We start from the raw sequence: 18,726 nt of genomic DNA on the forward strand, positions 1-18,726 counted from the left end.
TTAATGGTAAAATACCATCTTCTTCTCAAATTCAGACGTTTTCCGGGTCAAAGGTTGTCAGTTTCGAAACGCAGCCTGTTTTAAGGTTAGAAGGGATAAAAGTGAGCCTTTTCATAAGTCTTGGTTTCTGATATGTTGGTCAGTAAGTTAAGGAATTTTTTCATTATGAAATAATACCCTGAACTTTTCGATTTTAAAGGCGAATTTAATTTCAAATTAAAGCTAATAATGTCTCCTTTTGAAATCCAGAGGTCTTCCAAATCAGAAATTCTGAAAGAATATGTTATTACCTTTATTTCAACATCTTTGATTCTGTAATGTCTATATTAACAACATTTGCATCGCATCTTTTGTCTAATTTTGCCTTATATTTTAATAATTTTAAAAATAATTTGTATGGATAAAAAAAAACCATCAACAAATGGCTTAAAAAAACTTCTATGCCAGGAAAGTCCTTAGTTTTACCTTTGACTTGATACCAACAAAACTCTTTAACTCGTCCACGAACACCACCAAAAACGACTTTAGCCAAAAAAAAAACTTGTTTAACGCTTCTAACCATCATTCTTCATTGACAGATTTGAAAATAACTGCTTAAAGCACAGCGCCATCTATATAAAAATAGAATAACTTCCATGAAATTCTTATACAAAAATATATCACTACACAATGTATCATGAAATAAACCTTTTGTCATGCTACAAATTAAATATTGTGAATTGTGGTCGTCATAGAAAGAAAATAAAGCAAAACAAAACAATAAACAATCGGCATCAAGAAGAAAGAAAAAAGGTAAGCCAAAATAAACAAAATATAATATAAATTTAAATTAAATGATATAAAAATAAATTAGAAATGAATTCGCCGTCAGGAAATACACTTTTTCATGCTCAACACAAAAACAAGTGCTATTGTCAAAATAGAAATCTCTGCTATTGCACTGGAATTGAGAATCCTTTAAGGAATTCAAAGCATTCGCCATCAACTTATAAATTTGTAAAAGTTCGCAGTGACAAGACCAAAGACAATAAACACTTGAATTCCATATCACTTTGTAGTACAACAAATTCATTTAGTCCAGCTCCGACAATGATGACTTCTTTATCATCAGCTTCATCTATGAGAACAGCAAGTAGAAGTTGTAATTCTTCTCAGCCAAGCCTAACTGGAAGACGTGAACTATATGAGAGATCAAAAATGGAAGGAACTGGGTTTAATCACAACTTTAATGTTTGTACTTGGAATATACAAGAACACATTTTGTTCTCCGGAACAGAAGTTAGAGAACAAAATTCAAACATTTTTAATGATGAACAAATTGCAAAACTTCAAGAATTTCGTCTACAAAATGTCGATGAATGTTTAAGTTCTTGCAATAGATATTCAGTGGATAAGTTTAAACAATTAAGTAAGTCAAAAGAACCACAAGAACAAATAAAATACACTCTGAATAGCAGAGGTCTTTTGAAATCTGTGGGAGACAATGACGATGGACAAGCTGCTATAGTAAGCTCAAAGTTTGTAGTTAAAGATATTCTTAGACAAAGATTGAATTCTTCAAAGGAAAAAGATAAACTCATTCGAAAGGCACTTTGTTTACCGGAAAATAGTTTAGCCCTAAGATATCAAAAGACATGTTGAAAAAATGTATTAAATTTAAGTCCAACTTGGTACCTATAATTTTTGTAGTATAGTCAAATAAAAATATTTTTAAATTAATTAAATGGCTTATTAAATTTGAATATATTAAATATTTCTTCATAAAATTGGTTGATACTATTCATTATTCAATACTTAAAATTCAAAAAAATGAAAATTCGGGTTCCATTCGTTTACGTTACGAATCCCGAAAAAACCAATCACTGAATCCATCGTAATAAAAATTTCTATTACGAACGAATGTTGTTTTCGGGTTTTTTTTTTAGAAATTTACAATACTAATGAAATTTATACTGTAGGCAATCTCTGAATACGAATAACTTGAGGTCAATAAGGTGAAAAACTTGCATATAAATAATCTGAACACAATTCGGCTTGTACCTATTTAGAAATTAATCTTGGATTAAATAACCGACAGAGATGTATGGCTGTAGTTATAGCTTATTTACGGCTCACAAACTGATCATTAGCCTTCATTATTCCATTTACATATTTAAAATGCTAATACTAGTATTTTTTTTTTAATTTAATTTCAACGAAGCGGGAATGGGAGGGGAGATTTGAGTTGTCCTTTAATACACGTAATAGGGCAATTTTAGTTTGTCCATTGACATTTGGATCGAAGGTTTATAATTTACCTTAGATAAGCCATTAACTGAACTAACGAGACGAGATTTTTTTTCTATTATGATTTATGACTGAAGTAAACAAGAATTTGCTCGAAATAATTGAATTTCATTTTTCCCTCATTGTGTATTCCGGGCGAAAAGTTGTTCATGTTCGAAAAATTCTGCTCTATCTGAAATTTTTGTCCGGTGAAGTACCTAGTAATAATAAATCGATAGGGGAAAATGTTAATTCTATTCGGTACAAATCGCATTAGCTTTTAAAACTCAAAAGGGACAAAAATATTTCGGATGAAAAAAATTCGAATTTTTTTTATTCTATGTTTTTTTTTTATTGACTTAGCCCTGATTTTTCAATCGTCAGTTAGACTATTAGAAGAATAAGGTCCATTTTCTTCACTCGGAGTTGAACAAAACTTGAGAATTTTTATATTAAAAATTCTCAAGTTATGTTCAACTCCGAGTGAAGAAAATGAACCTAAATGTCAATATAAAAAAAAAAATTTAATTTCTAGGAATAAGCTCTATCTGAGGTTTATCTGACTATTGAAAAATTTGCCCTTTGAAAATATTTTTCCGAATCAGCTTTCGATTTATGTATGTATGTCGAATATTAAAACAAACAATATTGCAAAGAAAATTAAATGTATATCATCATTCTATTTAATTTTATAAAAAAATATTTTGTCTTATATTTTCGTAATATTTTTCATTGAAAATTCTAAAAAAAAAAATTAATCGCTGTTCCCAAAAAAATGATAAATTTTTTTCACGATACATATAGGTATTTTTCGTCTTAAATCGTAGGATGCAAATAGCGCTTGGTTTTAACATCAATCCAAATGAATTTAAAAGTCAATTTCAAATTTTGGAGATAACATTGTATTTGAACCTTATGTTTTAAAGCTTAAAATTGTAATTTTTGAATATTTGAAAAATTGCTAAATCTGTACTTGACCTTTCGTTGAATCCCTTATCTTTGTTTAGGTTCCTTTTTCTTAAATCCAGAAAAAGGTGAAAGTCTTTTTATGAAACCTTTTTTTCCATGAAATATGCAAATTTAGTGAGAGGGCTAACCTATTTTCTTGAGCGATTTACGATTTCAAATAAATAAAAATCAAAAAAGCTTCAAAAAATTTAAAATCATTACCTGAAAAAAAAAATATTTATCTGTATTTTTCTTAATGTACTGTATTTAGCATATTAGTAAAAATCTCATTGCTGCTTCCGCATTATACAAACAAAATAGATTGCAGTTTCCATAGTTTAAATTTAATTTTTTGCAAATGATTTAAAATTATTTATAACTTAATTTCATATCAAATGCAAAGCAATTTGTTTATTTGTGCGTCAGCGTGATACATCAGTATTAAAAAAATATAACAAAAAAACCTAATTGTTTAGTAGCAGCAAATCACCATAATTATCATCAATTTTTATTGTGGGGTACTCACCTTCTCTGGCCTTAAATTTATTACAATTCCAAAGTCATAGAAAAAAAAAATAAATTTTTTTTATTATATCAAATATTTTATTGCAATTTATTTTTTTGTAATTTATTTAGATATGAGTAGACGACTTCTATGAGAAAAAAATGTCCTTTACAATGCGAATGCGATTAACTAACTATATTTTGTATGTAATATCATTTATTTTTTTTTTTTGTATAGAGAAGTGATTTTTGAAAGAAACACAAGAAAGTGTTTTCTGAACAAATCAGTGAGAGAATGAAAAACAATTATAATTATATTAAACTTATTCAACTAACAAAAATACTAAAGAAAAATACAAAAATTCAGTGAAAAAAAAAACTTAAAAAACGAAATAATTTTTTACAAAAATAAGGAAACAAGGATCATTCCTTCATTAACATTTCTGTCTACTTCTTCCCCAACAATTTATTAATTTCCTTATTCTGTTTGCTCATCTTCAAGTCGACATCTTCGATTTTGTAATTCATATTGTCTAGCAAATCATTTTGCGATTCGATTTCTCCTCTCATATCCGTGGCCAGACCTTTGAGACGCGACAAACTATCGCACATATTTTCCAGATTCGATTCGAGTCTTTTATCAAAGCTGGCTTTATTCTCATTCATGTAACGTTGTTGTTGTTGTTGTCCTTGAATGTTATCAGAACGAATTCTATTGATTGGATGATTGTCAAAGACATCATCTGGCGACATTGGCGCCGAAGATGATGGAATATCTTCGCCCAGACGACTGCCAGACGGCGAGGAGGCAATGCGTGGACTCATGTTATCACGATTGCCAGAGAGATAGTTTTTCAAGCCACCAAAGACACTTTTGAGGCCATTCAAATGACGTTGACTAAATCGTAAAGTCGAGTTGATTTCTTCGAGTTGGCGCGAGGTTTTCTCTAATTGTTCACGTTGTTTGGCTAATTCAGAAGCTGTAGCTTTGCCAACTTCTTCAGTTTCATATAGAAGACCTTCAAAAAAAAAAGGGGAGGCGTAAATAAATGATGACAAAGTAAAAATAACAAAAATTCAATTTCTTTGTTCTTACCTAAACTTCGATTTGATGCTTGCAAAGTACGATCTTCAATTTCTTTGCGTTTTTGTTCATAAACTTGGACATCATCATCAAATGGATTTGTACTTCTTTTAGGATTTTGTTGTGTTCGAGAATTTGCTAGGAATTCATCATCGTCGACGTCGTCGTCGTCATTGTTGAAATGATTATTAACTGGTTGTAGATAATTGTGCTCGGACATTATTGTTGTTTAAAGAGAACTGGTGAGTGTTTTGTTTCAAAAAGAAATAAGAAAGTTATAAAATTTTTTAGTTAGTTTTATTTTATTTTGGAGAGCTCTCTAAAAAACAAGACAAGTAGAAAATTTTCTTTTATTTTTTTTTATCAATTGGAAATTTTTTTCTCTTCTGATTAATTTTTGTATTGGAAAATCGTAAATATCGTAAAGAGATAACACTATTTTTTTTGTTTCGTTTGTTTGTAAATGTCAAAAATTTGTCCATTGTGAGATATTCACAATGGTAAGAGAATTAATAATTTTTTTAAAGCCCATGTTCGCATTTGTTTAATAAATGTAATGAACTTTTTGTTTCATAATTCTCGGGAAAAAAGGAGTTCATATTTTTAATAATTAAGGTTCTTCTTCTATTAGCGCTTGTTCTCATAATTTAAATAGCACGTTAAAACTTTGTGTTGGCTTGAGTGAATGATTCTTTGATAGTGCAGGAGAAGATTAAATTAAAGGCCCTTCCAAACCTCTAATTTTACCGACGACAAATATCGTTACCTTGCTAATAGCGTTTTCAACGGAACCTCGAAGTTCTGATGTAGAGTATTTTTCACACAAAAACGCCATCGACAGTTTTTTGTCGCTGGCTGTTGGTTTGGGAAAGCTAAACAGAATAGGTCACTTGTCACTCAGTTGAAGTTTGTTATTTTTTTTTTTTTTAACTGGTGACAGAAAACGCCAACGACAGCATTTTTTATAAAATATATTCCCAACCTGAACGTTTTTTTCGCTTGGGAATATTTTTTCATTTTTCATATAAAAAAAAAGTTATCGGCGCCATTTTTTTGCTCCGGTTGGGTTGGCAACCTGAATTATTAATTATTTCATCATTGCTTGTATGAAGAAAATAGCCCTGTTCCTTTGGGAGGTGGCAAAGTGCTAATAGTAATTTACTAGCGATTTTCAATGGAACGCACTTTCTACGAATTCAATACAAATCGTATCTACTCGGGAAGAAGAGCATGAGTAGATGGTAGCATTTTTGTGGTTACACTTGGTTGACAGAAGAGGTTTCAACAATTCGCACCTGTCAATCTACTTAATGTGACCCATGTTCAAGCTGACAGTTGCCCCTAGACGAAGGAATATACAAATTTGTAACATTCATCATCTTCCGAAATTATTGGATAATCTATCCCTTCTTCAAGTTAATTCGAATTTCTTAAAAAAGAAGAATTATTTCCAAGGGATAAAAGTACTACACTTAAAAAGTTTTGCCTATAAAAAAAAAAACTTTTTTAATTTTACTTTATTTATTATTGTGAACTCACCCCTTGGAAATTCATACGATATAACCTTGTTTGACACTAGAATAACATTGGAATATTTTACTGTTGTAAAAAAAACTATTGGAAAATCCATTAAATTTTTCTTTTGTTTTGATTTTTATTTTCCTCAATCTTCATGGACTGTTGAGTAGAGTATATTCAGGTTTGAGTTTGAGGCCGGCTTATTAGCTCATCACCTTGTTTTTTTTTTTTGGTAAATTTATTATTTCTGCTGAATTTTCATTTAAAAAAAAGCCATTTTATCAGTTAAACAAATAAACCAACTAATCAGTTCTATTTTATTTATTTCCAACAGGTGTAAAATAAACAATTTATATGATAAAACAAGTGGCGAGTATTTCTTCTTGAATGAGTCATTTTTGTTTGGAATTTTTTTTCTTCACAATAAAAGTGAATTCAATAAAAAAAAATTGTGCCTTTTATGCCTTTAAATGAAATCAAAATAAAGTTCCTTAAGAATTTAATTAATAAATGAATATTAAATAAATTTATACTGAGAACAAAGTAATAAAAACAAAAAACAAAATGAACAAAGAAGATTCATGTGTAGAGACTCCAGCAGCACCTGAATGGCTTTCAAAGCTGGAAAGTCGCCGTGAGAAACTTGTGCGTGGGAAGCTTGGCCATGAAGCTGGAGCTGGTGCTCCATGTAATGATTGTGGTAAGTGAATGTTTTGTCATTTTATCTCTTTATCTTCTTATTTGTATTTATTGATAATTTTTGTGATTATAAACATGTTGATGTTAGTACAAAATATGTAACATAGGTACCTACGAAAAAAATATAGCTGAGGGGGTTCGTTATTGTCTATTTTTGTTTTTATTGTTGTTGTAAATTTCAAGGTTTTATACATTTCCCATGACCGTACTAATTATTATTGATTGTCTTTGGAAGCTAATGCTTCGTAGGAAGTTGTTACAGAATCTCATAAACAATTGAATATAATTGATATTTGAATGTCAAGACTTACGAAACAAGATAAGAGAGTTATGTACCTACAAACATAATTTACATAAATAAAATGATTTGACAAACATGTAACTTTGCATAATGTGAACATTACATAAGAATCAATCTGAATTTCGTAATTATTGCTCTCTTTCTTCTGTTTTCAATCATACTTATAAACTTTTATTGTCATTCATTGCTTTTTCTGTAAAACGGAAACTATTGTGCTATATTTTGAGTTCCAGTACAGAAGCGAAATCCAACAAAGACCGGATGTGGTAAATATGGCCCTTTATAAAAGAACCCACCTTTCAGACAAAAGAGGAAATACTTTCTGAAAAGCATCTCGGCTGTTGGCTTCCATAGTAATTTTCTATCCTTAATTTTATATGATATTCCTGTATTTGAAATTAAAATTCTGTGTCCTCTTAAAACCTACTGTAATTTAGTCTTAAAATCAACTGCTGCATATAGTTAAAGCTCGTCAATATTCAAAAAGTTATCGAAATGCATGCAATTTCTTAAACTTCAATCTCATTTTATAAAAAACGTTTTTTCTTCGAAAGACCATTTTGTAGGTATGTAAAATTCTAAGATTTCTTTTTGAGATAGCTTAAGGGCGATTTTGTTCACTATTGCTCAACTTGAAGCAAACTCTCAAGTTTACAAACTTGAGAGTTGACTTCAACTCGAGAGTTAAAACAAAAGTTGAGAATCTAATGTCGTTTTCGATTGGCCGTCCGGAAGCATTCAGAAGCCTTCTGAAAGCGTTTTATTCACAAAAACATGACAGCTTAAACGCTTCTCAGAAGTAAAATTCTCTTCTCGATTTCAAATCAGAACCGACTCAAAATTACTTATACATAGAAAATAAATGTCAAACAAAATTTTCTCGTACAAAATTAAAATTTTTTTATTTGATTATTCACAAACACCGTTACAAACTTTCAGAATTGAGTGAAAACGATTCAAACTGTTTTATTGGATTTCAGAATGAGTGAATCCTTGAGTAAAACCAATCGAAAACGACATAAATATTTGTTTTATGTCAAAACAAAGCTAATTGCAAGAAAGCAATCATTTTCAAAAATCATACATATACAAGAATTTTAAAATAACAATAAATACTAAGAAATTCAAAATAAGTCTCGGCACTCGAAAAAAATGCAATTCTATCAATATATGCATGCAAAAACACATCATAATATATGTATACTGTCAAATCATATACATCAAGAAAAAAATCTAAAACTACCTCCATTCAAGAAAAAAACACCTTTAACCATTTAAAAAACTATCCACACTTTTTAACTGGACATTTTTTTTTAAATAAAAAAAACTTATGTTTGATCATTTAATACAATATTTATAGTAATATTACTAACTTATTTTACAATGATAATTCACTTCACTAAAAATCTCTCGACACTTAAAATGAAGTATACAAATACAAGACAACTTAACAAAAAAAAATCTAAAAAACCATCTTAAAAGTTTAACAGTAAATTTAATTGAAAAGTATTTAAAAAACTTCAATTCAAAAACTTGACAAAAAACAAAAACCACTTAAGAATATCTAACAGAAACTTCTAATGCAATTTTTACAAAGCTTCGTAGAAAATTCTTTGTTTTCAAAGCATCAAAAGATTTTTTTACAAAAAAAAACTTAAAAATTATAAACTCACAAAAACAGTGCAAAAGCAATTTATTCTTAATTGATTGAATTCACCAATACATACATAAAATTAAGTGGAATCAATTTAACGTTTTCCATTGGATTTCAAAATGAGAAATCTCGCATTGTAAACGGCGGCTTAAAATTGTTTCACTACCACAATTCTCAAGAAATCTGTGCGAATAACTCAAGAAATTTCCATGACAAGTTTTAAGGAACAGCTCGCAAGAAACTCCTGAGATAAACTGTATATTTTTAAAAAACTTCAGACATTTAAAAAGAAAGGATAAAAACCCAGATCCAACAACTCCCAAAAAGAGAAGCAACCGAGAGTTTTGCCAAGCAATAAAATTTAAAAAAAAAAAAATAGGTGCAATAAAAGTCAACAAATGATTTTTCTGAAACACAGAACTAAAAATCTAATAATTTCCCAGCACTAAACAAAAAGTCAACAAATTCCTTAAACAACAAAATTAATTGTGTTGACTCAAATTTCAAGAAACAAACAAAACAACTGAAGTCTTTTATAAAGCCAATAAATAAATCAACCTTTAGAACTAAAAAAAAAAAAAACAAACTGTGTTCGTAAAAAAATAACGATAATAAAAAAAAATTCACTAAACGCATACCTTAACCTCTCAAAGAAGATAACAGAAACCTTTCAAAATCATTTAACTTTCAAAAACGTATTAAAAGCCCCAAGAAGTTTATAAAGGATACAAAAAAATACCCTTCAACTTATTTATTTTGCCAAAAAACACTCAAGAAATATACAAGATACACCTTGCACTCTTGTTTTCTTAGGCGACAAATGCCCAGGACTCGATCTACATTTTTGGCGAAAAGTTTGCCGCAACTGCAAATGCCGCAAAGACCAGCATATGTGCCCAGATGATGATCTCTCAGGCTGGGCCCAGTTTGAGATTCTTGGACAAATCAGATCGAAACCAGCATGTAAGTTAATTCTTAAATTTTCTTTTTCCTCATTCTAACCAATTTTCTCCATCTTTTCTAGTTATGAAGATCAAAGCTCTAGCCAATCAACCAGTTCAATTGGATTGGGTTCCACCCAATACAACACCAGATGTTGTCTCCGATTACATGGACAAATTGGGTACCTCACAAATTCCTGTGGCTGGAAGTGATGCAGCAGCCAAACGTAAACAACAACTTGAATTTCAAGTTCCACCTCATGATTTGGATGCAGCTCTATGTGACAATTTAACTGAATCCGAAACAAATCAACTCCAACAATATGTTCAAAAGATCCGTGAGAATTGTGTTGGCCAAGGAAATGTTGTTAGAGTGGGAAATGTTCAGCATGCCAAATTGGGTCATGTTGGCGGCGTGGTTCAGGAGGATGTACCACTTAGTGAACAACAGATGCAGGCAATTGAAATGCTACACGAACTTCCATCAACAATCACTGCCGATCCAGTTCTAGTGGATATTTTAAAATCTGACAAACTCACTTCTGCTCTTGTCAGCGAGGTAGCAAGTGCATATCCCAAGACGTTTATGGCATTTTCAGAACCTCTTAGTCAAGATGATATGGAAAATGCTCCAGTGGGAATACGTCAAAAAGTGCGAGAGCTCAATAAAGCTGCTATTAGTAGTTTGGTAGAAAATGGACCAATCTACGATAAGATTCTCAATAATTTGAAACAAAAGAACTTGGATGTTGCCAGAGATCCAGTTCTGGGACCAATTGCAGACTTTAGAAAAGAATATGTCGCAAGTCCACAATTCAAACATCAAGTAAACTCCTTTGTGGAATCATTCAATCCTCCACAACCACAATATTGTACTCCCATTAAAACACGCCACCATGACCCAGCTGATGCCTTCAATTCACCACTGCCTCTTAAGAATCCCATACAAACGAAAATTGGTGATCTCATGAAACAAGATACCCCAATGAGAAAAGTCAAATTCGGCGGAGTTAGTGTTATCTATGACTTGGGTCTACCAATCGATGCTGAATACGAAAAAGATCAAGTTTTTGCCAAGGTCGTAAATTCTGAACAATTGAAAAATGCATTCCAGATGAATCCCAGTCACTGGCGAGGTAAGCAAGTTGCAATTTCTCTATCTCCCTTGCCTCCAGATTTTGATGATGAACCAGAATTAAGTGATGATACAAAAGAAAAGCTCAAGGAACTTGGATTGAATGTGAATGCTTTACAAAGTGGCATTGTAAATGGTCCTTATTATGGTAAACTATTTGAAGCTCTCAAAGACAAAGGAGTAGAATATGCCAATTGTAAGATTTTGGCACCAATTGAAGGTCTCCGTGAAGAATTGTTGATTAATAAACCATTCCGAGAGGAAGTCACAAAATTCGTTGAACATATTCCCAATACAGCTCATATTGCTATCTCAGAGAATGTTGTTCCACGTCTTGGTATGCCCGGATCACGAAGCTGTGATTCTGGATTCGGATCAAAACCATCAACTCCCAATTATGCAACACATCCGGATCTTAATGGCGGTGAGCATGATCAATCTTTGTTTGGAATGAATGCTAGTTCGGGAAGATTCGCCTCAATTCCAGGCATCGAAGAGATGAATATGTATCCCGATGTTCAACCAAGTACTGGATTTCCCTCACTCAACAAGTCATTTGAAAATCTCCACCTTGGACCACCACCAAACTCCTCATCTACACCTCTTCCAGTGCCGATTCTTTCTTGTCGCGATTGTCAAAATCCCATCATGAGTGGAGAAGTTGCCGTCAAAGCCGAACGAGCTGGCAAAGAAATCGCCTGGCATCCAGAATGCTTCAAATGCCACGAATGCCGTGAGCTATTGGCCGATTTGGTTTACTTCTTCCATGGCGGCAAAGTCTATTGTGGACGAGATTTGGCCATCATTCTCAAAATTCCACGTTGCAAAGCTTGCGACGAACTTATCTTTACAAAAGAATATACCGCCGCAGAAGGAGCAACATTCCATATAAAACATTTCTGTTGCTATCAATGTGACACCCCTCTGGCTGGCCAACAATACATTCCGGATGAGAAGACCAATATGCCATTGTGCCTCAAGTGCTATGACACATTCTTTGCCGAAGCATGTCAGTACTGCAAACAACCGATAGGCCCTTCGGATCAGGGAGTAGCCTGGGGCACTGTACACTGGCATGGAGCGTGTTTTATTTGTGCTGGCGTTGGTTGTGCCAAGTCGTTAATTGGCGGAAGATTTTGTGTCAAGAACAATATGCCTTTTTGCAGTCCTGCATGCGTTAAAAGTGTTGTGAATTAATGGACTTTTTTTTTATTCATCTTCTAACCTCTGTGTGCTTTGTGCTTTTTTTTAGGGAATAAGAATTAGATTTTAAGCAGAATTGAATTTTCAGTATTTTTATAAAGTATTCAGATATAACATATTCACTGTGTCAAATTTTAGGACAATTATTGTTGTCCATATTGCAGCTTTTAAGTAACGCATTGTGCCTATAAAGTTCATAAAAACAAAAGAAATTTATGAACGCCATTTCATAGAAAAACTCGAAACTTATTTGAATAAAGATGTATTTTCAATATGACTGGTCTTTTGTAAAACTAAAGTTTTTTAGATCAAAAGAATGTCCTGTCCATACTCCGAGCACCATCAAAGGTTTAGGACAAAGCTTCATGACAACAGCATATCCATTTAAACAAATAGCCTTTTTATTTCAAGCACCCACCGACTTTGTTTGCTGAAATTTAATCGTCATTTTGTGGATTTCTTAAACCCCAAAAAATATGCAACAAATATAAACAATAATTCTCAAAAAAAAAGTAAATACAAATAAATGATACTCTTTGGCAGATAATAAAAGAACATAGAAATTCCCAAGAGAGAGAGAATGATGCTGAGGCTGAGGAAGAAAAATGACACAAAACAAATAATGCAGACGTTCTTCCAAACTGATGATGAAACGACACGATACGACCGACTACGACGCACGTCAACCACTCAACCAACCTTTTACCAACCCTATGTCGTCGTCGTGTCTATTGTTCTTCGTTTCGTTTGTCATTTGAGCTGCATAAGCTTAAGTCCAAAGAAATTGAATTCCTGCATAAATGTTCCCATGAACTGAATGCTTTTTCCATTCGCCATCAATGATGATGCTGCTGCAATTCCAAATACACCCTCTCTTTTATTATAGTGTTTGAATCCTGACTGAGCCACAGCTTCGTATTTTGTGTAGTTGTGAACAAAAATAACAACAACAACAACAGAAAAAATCCTTTAACAAAAGAGGAAAAAATCCCAATGCATAGCGCGCACCACCACACACTAGCTAGCTAGCTGGCTGAGCTGTACCTAAAGCCAAGCTATTGTTTTCTTAAAACATTGTGCCGCTCTGCTGTGGGTTGCTGTTTGGATCCGGATCACCCCTTCACAGCATTCGTATTGTTATAAAAACGTATATCTAAGGTGGGTGGTGTGTAGAGTAGAACTTGTTCAGGGTGTATGGGTGTATCGAGTGACGGCGGAGGCACTGGGGGTGGAAAATAGAAATACGATGATGGTTATAAATACAACAGAAAAAGGAAGAGTATAGAACCAGAGAGTGGCACACACAATGGATGGATATAAGTCGTCAGGAGTAAAATAAGGAAGTAGGTAAAATGAAAACGAGTCTTTTTTATGAGCTGTGATTATTTTAAAAAAAGACAAAAAAAAAATTTTGATTTATTGGAACTTGAAATACGAACTAGAACAACAACAACAAAAATAGTGATGTCATTTTATAAACGAGATTTTGTGGTATATTTAATTATTGATTTTTATAGACCAAGAGATGAGATGCTTCTGTAGGTACATTGAGTTCTTAAAAAAATTGATATTTGAGTAAACTTATATAAACGTTATAATAGATGCCATAACGTTTTTAACGGGTCTTAAAAAGCGTCTTAAGTTAAGTAATATACGATTTAAGACCAAAGTCTTATGAACTAATTTTAAAGTCTCACACCGTTTTGTGATCTTGTACGTCTTTGTGAATGATTTTATTATCGTTTTCACGTAGTTTTAAGTAGTTGGCATTTTATTTATTTTTACTGTATATTTCGGCCGTTTGATGTATTTTTCACTAGGAGAAGGAGGAGTTAAATTTCTTTTAAATTTGGCGAACAATCCGATGTAGATGACACTCGTCTATGGTATTTGTCAATTTCAACTCGTTAGTAATTCATTTCGCTATAGACTTGACTCGAACCCAGATCTCTGACATGAAAGCTCATAGCTTTTATCATTACGTTATCGCTAAGTTTTACAAGCTTTACTAAAAAAAAAAAAAACAAATGATGAAACTCCGTGATTTAATAAAAATTTTGTGTATGATTCTCAATCAAGACGATGAAAAACATCTACTAAGAAATTATGGATGCTTGTGCCGTTTTTTGCCTACATTCAAGTTAGGATTGGCTTTTCTCATACTTTCGGAATTTTCACATATTTCCGATTTTTTTTTTTGTAAAATGCAGCGGCGGCGTTTAGAAATATATAACAGACCAGCTGTTAATTAAATATTTCTAGTTCAATAGACGTTTTCATGTATGTCTTGCCTATGAAAGTAAATGTAATGGGAAGGGTTTTCGACATCCACCTATTCTGTACAAATTTGGGGTCTTCGAATGTAAGTTATGGGTAAACTACAGTAGTACGATAGAAAATTTTCACATAATTGTTGGCTAATTTTATTTTAAATTTTATGTTGCAATAGAAAGTTGATACAAGGCAGCGTGGAAGCCACACAAGGCAAGACATTCATTAGACTTAGCGCTTTTATATTGTTTTCTATTTCCAAACTTAAAAAAAATTATTACATTACAAGACATTCACTTAAAATGAAGACGTTGATACTGCAGTTGAGAGTTGTTTTGAGGAATTTGACGCTTCTTACTAAACTCGGTATCAAAATTAGCGGAGCGCTGACAAGAGTTAATTTTTTTGTGTTTTTATCAATTAAACTGCATATTTTTGATGAGAACTTATCGTCCTATTGGAGTGTTAAATTGGGTGACTCAAAAGCAGTGTGAAACGGTTTTTAGTTTTCATTAAAAAATAATGGTGCATTTACTTTGAGTAATCAGGACACAAAATTTTTCTTGAAGTACCTTCACGTAATTACCCAGTCGTTAGATGTCCTCTATCTAACACTAATAGCTAATTTTTACTTGCTCTATAGGGCAAGTATTGGTTTCGTGTAGCAAAAAAAAAACGAGGTTTTAATCAAAACCAACATTACGATGCTGGAGAAGATCAAAAAAGTGGTTTTCGTCATGCCGTCCGTCGGTCTGTGCGTCCATCTGTACATCGAGCTAGGGCCTAAACGGATGAATGGATTTGCTTGAAACTTGGTACAGATGATTTTTACGTAATTCCCTAGACCCGTTTTTTTTATTTTTTTAATATCTCCATTTTAACGCATACCTCCCATATAACGTTTTCGAGGTATTGCAAATTTCTCGAAAACGGCTCTAACGATTTCGTTTAAATTTGGTGTGCGCAGTACTCTTATTGATTCTAACAAAACTGCATTTTTAGTTTTTCTCAAAAAATGCCGAGAGCGGAAATATGGCGTTGCCGTTTTTCAAAAATTGACATGTTTTTTAAGTTCATATACTTCATCAGAGCATAAGTCAATTTTTTCAAAATTTACAGACATCATAGGTATTGAAGTGTAAAATGTAAAAAAAATTAAAAAAAAAGTTTTTCAAAAAATATTTAAAAAATTGAATTTTTTTAACTTTCGATTTTTTTTTTGTTTTTATTTTTTTTTTCTCCACAAAATTTTATCTTATCTTTCCAATAGATATTTAAGATAAAGATGCTTTGAACTACAAGAGCAAGTACGTGCGACCCAGTCGTGCATTTTATTTTAAACAGTTTTTGATGAATATTTTTAAAATTTTGGTTATGATTAATGAATTCGAAGGAATAGCATTGCAATTTTTTTGTTTGAAAAGTGTTTGAAATTTTGTATATATACAAACTACCTATATAAAATATTATTTAACGATTTACAATTTTTTTCTAAAAAAAATTATTATAGAAGAAATCAAATAGCAGATGTAAACCATTTAAGAATATGTGTTGGTAATTTGAAAAACGAATTTAATTTTTTTTAATTTTCTTATAAAATTCGTTATAAAATAAAAGCTTAAAAAAGTTAAGAAAATTCACAATTAGTGAAAAGAAGAAATTTCAGCCGATATACATTATGTAGCTAGCAAATTGCTAGATATTTGTAACTACTGGGGCATCACTCCGTTACAACATAACAAGGGAAACAGCCTGAGGCTTTTTCTTAAATGCTCTGAGAATTGCACTTGTTTACTTATGGAATTTAGCTTAGACTTTCTTTATCTATAAACTTTCTGCAAAGGAATCCAAGAACGAAAATAAAAAAAACCAACCCTATGTTGAAATACAAAACACGCAAAGATGGTATCTCTTCCTATTACCAAACCAACCAGTTCTAGTCCTACAATTCCTATATGGCTAACGGTTGTCCTCTCAATAAGTACACCCTCTTACAAATCAGAGGATAATGCATCCCTTGAAAATGAAATGAAATGAAATAAAAAAAAAAATATAAAAATAAAATCGTTATTTTACTTCCTGTTGGGTGGATTGCGCTTGAATCATTGTTTTTTTTTTTTTTTGTTCTTCTGTTTGCTCACGAACTTTTAATTTAGTGAAACATTTCATTGCATCTGTCATTCGATATAGGAATCCTAGTGTAGGGGTGTAAAAGTGTTTACAATTGGGTATTCTATTTCTTCAATAATAATCATTTTTTTTTTTGCTTCTTAGTTAGACACTTATTAAAGAGCATAGAAAAGTGCATTTGATAGAAGCGAAGCAGAGTTGTTGTTACTTTTGGTGGTGAAAGTGGCTATGGCGTGGGAAGACTTAATTGCAGTACACATCAGGTTATGAAACTGTGACCAAAGGAACTTCCTTTATCGTTTAATTAATATTGTTTTTCAGTAAAGAATGTTCATTTGATCATTTAAAGTTCATAGTAAGAATGCTATCTAGTTTTGGTACGGCTTCCGTCTGTCGGTTATGGGTTTGAACTATTGTGTCATCATCATCATCCCTTACCAATTTTTTCAACGGCGGAAAACATTTTTTCGTTGCTAAGAAAATTTGTTGAGGATTAAAATTAAGAAACCGGTTCGTACAAAAATTTAGAAGAGATTAAATAAGGGATGCTGGGATATGATAATAACTTCACTTTTTGGGGTATCTAATTTCTTGACAAGTATGTAGGTACTAAATTTGAGCATCACATTTTTAAAGTTGAAAATCAAACTAAATGAAGTGATACCGCCACGTTAACATTCCAATTAATATTTGTTCTGTACCTAAAATTTTATTTAATTATCAAATAAGCAATTAAGCTAGCGATTAGAAGAATTATTTTAAAATAAATAAGTACATGTATATTTAGCCTAAGAAGTAAACAACAATTAAATTTTAACAATTTTAACAGACTTTTGAATAATTGAACTGAGTTTTTAAGAGAAAGTTTAATCAAAATATAAAAAAACAATACTTTTGCAAAATAAAATTTTCGTTTCCTCTCCTTTTATTCTTGCTCTAAAGGGCAAGTATTGGTTTCGTGTCGAAAAAAAATTTGAGGTTTTAATCAAAACCAACATGATGATTGAGAAGTCTGAAAAAGTGGGTCTCGCAATTCCGTCCGTCCGTCTGTACGTCCATCTGTACACATTTCCACCGCCTGAACGGGTGTACTGATTTTTTTTTTTTCAAATTTGGTACAGATAATTTGTATGGAATTCTGAAAGTTGTTGTTTTTTGTTTTTTTTTATATCTCGCTTAGAAAGTGTACTTCCCATAAAAAATGTTCAAGTTATAGCAAATTAGGTACTCGAAAACGGCTCTAACGATTTTGATTAAATTTTGCAAACGTAATATTTAAAGCAATTGCAATAATTAGTGTATATTTTAGATTTTAAGTGTATAGACATCCGTTTTAGACATTTCAAGTTTTTTTTTTCAAAATAACTGCTGCGTAAGTGTGCCCGCTCCCCTTCCGTGGTAAAGGCCTTGGTAGTAAACAGTACTTATTGAAATAATGGAGTTGAAAATTCTAGAAACATTGTCGGAGCAGGCCATAATCAGCAACAAACAATCGACTAGCTTCTTATTACAACTCAGTATCACTAGGAGTTATTTCTTTCTTCGAATAAAAATCGAATTTTGCCGAATTCGGGTCTATTACTAAAAGCCAACAAAGACTTTACGGTTACTTTTGAAAATGCTTTCTCTGAATCTAGTATAATTCTTCAAGTTATTTGGTTGCACCCAATTTATTATTTTCTCCATAACATCTGCCCATTATAGTATTGAAAGTGGAACCCTAATCAATATCAGTTAACTTCCCAGTGCCACATATACCAACATTAAATATTATTGTGGGTATTCTCCCCCGCTCTCGAAATTGTTTCCATTATCTTTTTTTTGTTGTTTTGTTTTGAAAGACATCCCGTCATATAAATGTACCATCTTATCTTACCCCCGGAACTCGGAAATAACGGCCACAATCCAATATATCTCACAACCGGCTGTATTTACTCAAAAAGCAAAAACAACAATCAAACGTTTGACAAAATAACCGACTACGCACGAAGCGATAGCTGGTAGAAAGAATGTAATGTAACTTAAACCTTTTATAGAGTTTATTTGGTCCAAGAGAAAAATAAGGGTTCCAAT

The 18,726-nt window shown here is 31.8% G+C and overlaps 3 protein-coding genes across 3 annotated transcripts; 2 read left to right on the forward strand and 1 right to left on the reverse strand.

The window, feature by feature from the left end:
* Nucleotides 1-661: 661 nt before the first annotated feature.
* On the forward strand, nucleotides 662-1,742 carry LOC129917893 (uncharacterized). The gene is made up of 2 exons (XM_055998099.1): nucleotides 662-792; nucleotides 854-1,742. The coding sequence occupies exon 2, from the start codon at nucleotides 856-858 to the stop codon at nucleotides 1,639-1,641; it is 786 nt and encodes a 261-aa protein (XP_055854074.1). The 5' UTR covers nucleotides 662-792; nucleotides 854-855; the 3' UTR covers nucleotides 1,642-1,742.
* Nucleotides 1,743-4,151: 2,409 nt separating this feature from the next.
* Nucleotides 4,152-5,171, reverse strand: LOC129917895 (synaptosomal-associated protein 29). Its single transcript, XM_055998100.1, has 2 exons — nucleotides 4,814-5,171; nucleotides 4,152-4,736 (listed from the first exon to the last, which is right to left on the reverse strand). The coding sequence occupies exons 1-2, from the start codon at nucleotides 5,019-5,021 to the stop codon at nucleotides 4,165-4,167; spliced, it is 780 nt and encodes a 259-aa protein (XP_055854075.1). The 5' UTR covers nucleotides 5,022-5,171; the 3' UTR covers nucleotides 4,152-4,164.
* Nucleotides 5,172-6,663: 1,492 nt separating this feature from the next.
* LOC129917896 (uncharacterized) lies at nucleotides 6,664-14,341 on the forward strand. Its single transcript, XM_055998101.1, has 3 exons — nucleotides 6,664-7,019; nucleotides 9,787-9,936; nucleotides 9,998-14,341. The coding sequence occupies exons 1-3, from the start codon at nucleotides 6,884-6,886 to the stop codon at nucleotides 12,244-12,246; spliced, it is 2,535 nt and encodes an 844-aa protein (XP_055854076.1). The 5' UTR covers nucleotides 6,664-6,883; the 3' UTR covers nucleotides 12,247-14,341.
* Nucleotides 14,342-18,726: the final 4,385 nt, after the last annotated feature.

This window comes from Episyrphus balteatus, chromosome 4 (genome assembly GCF_945859705.1).
Source record: "Episyrphus balteatus chromosome 4, idEpiBalt1.1, whole genome shotgun sequence".
In the NCBI taxonomy this organism is placed as follows: Eukaryota; Metazoa; Arthropoda; class Insecta; order Diptera; family Syrphidae; genus Episyrphus; species Episyrphus balteatus.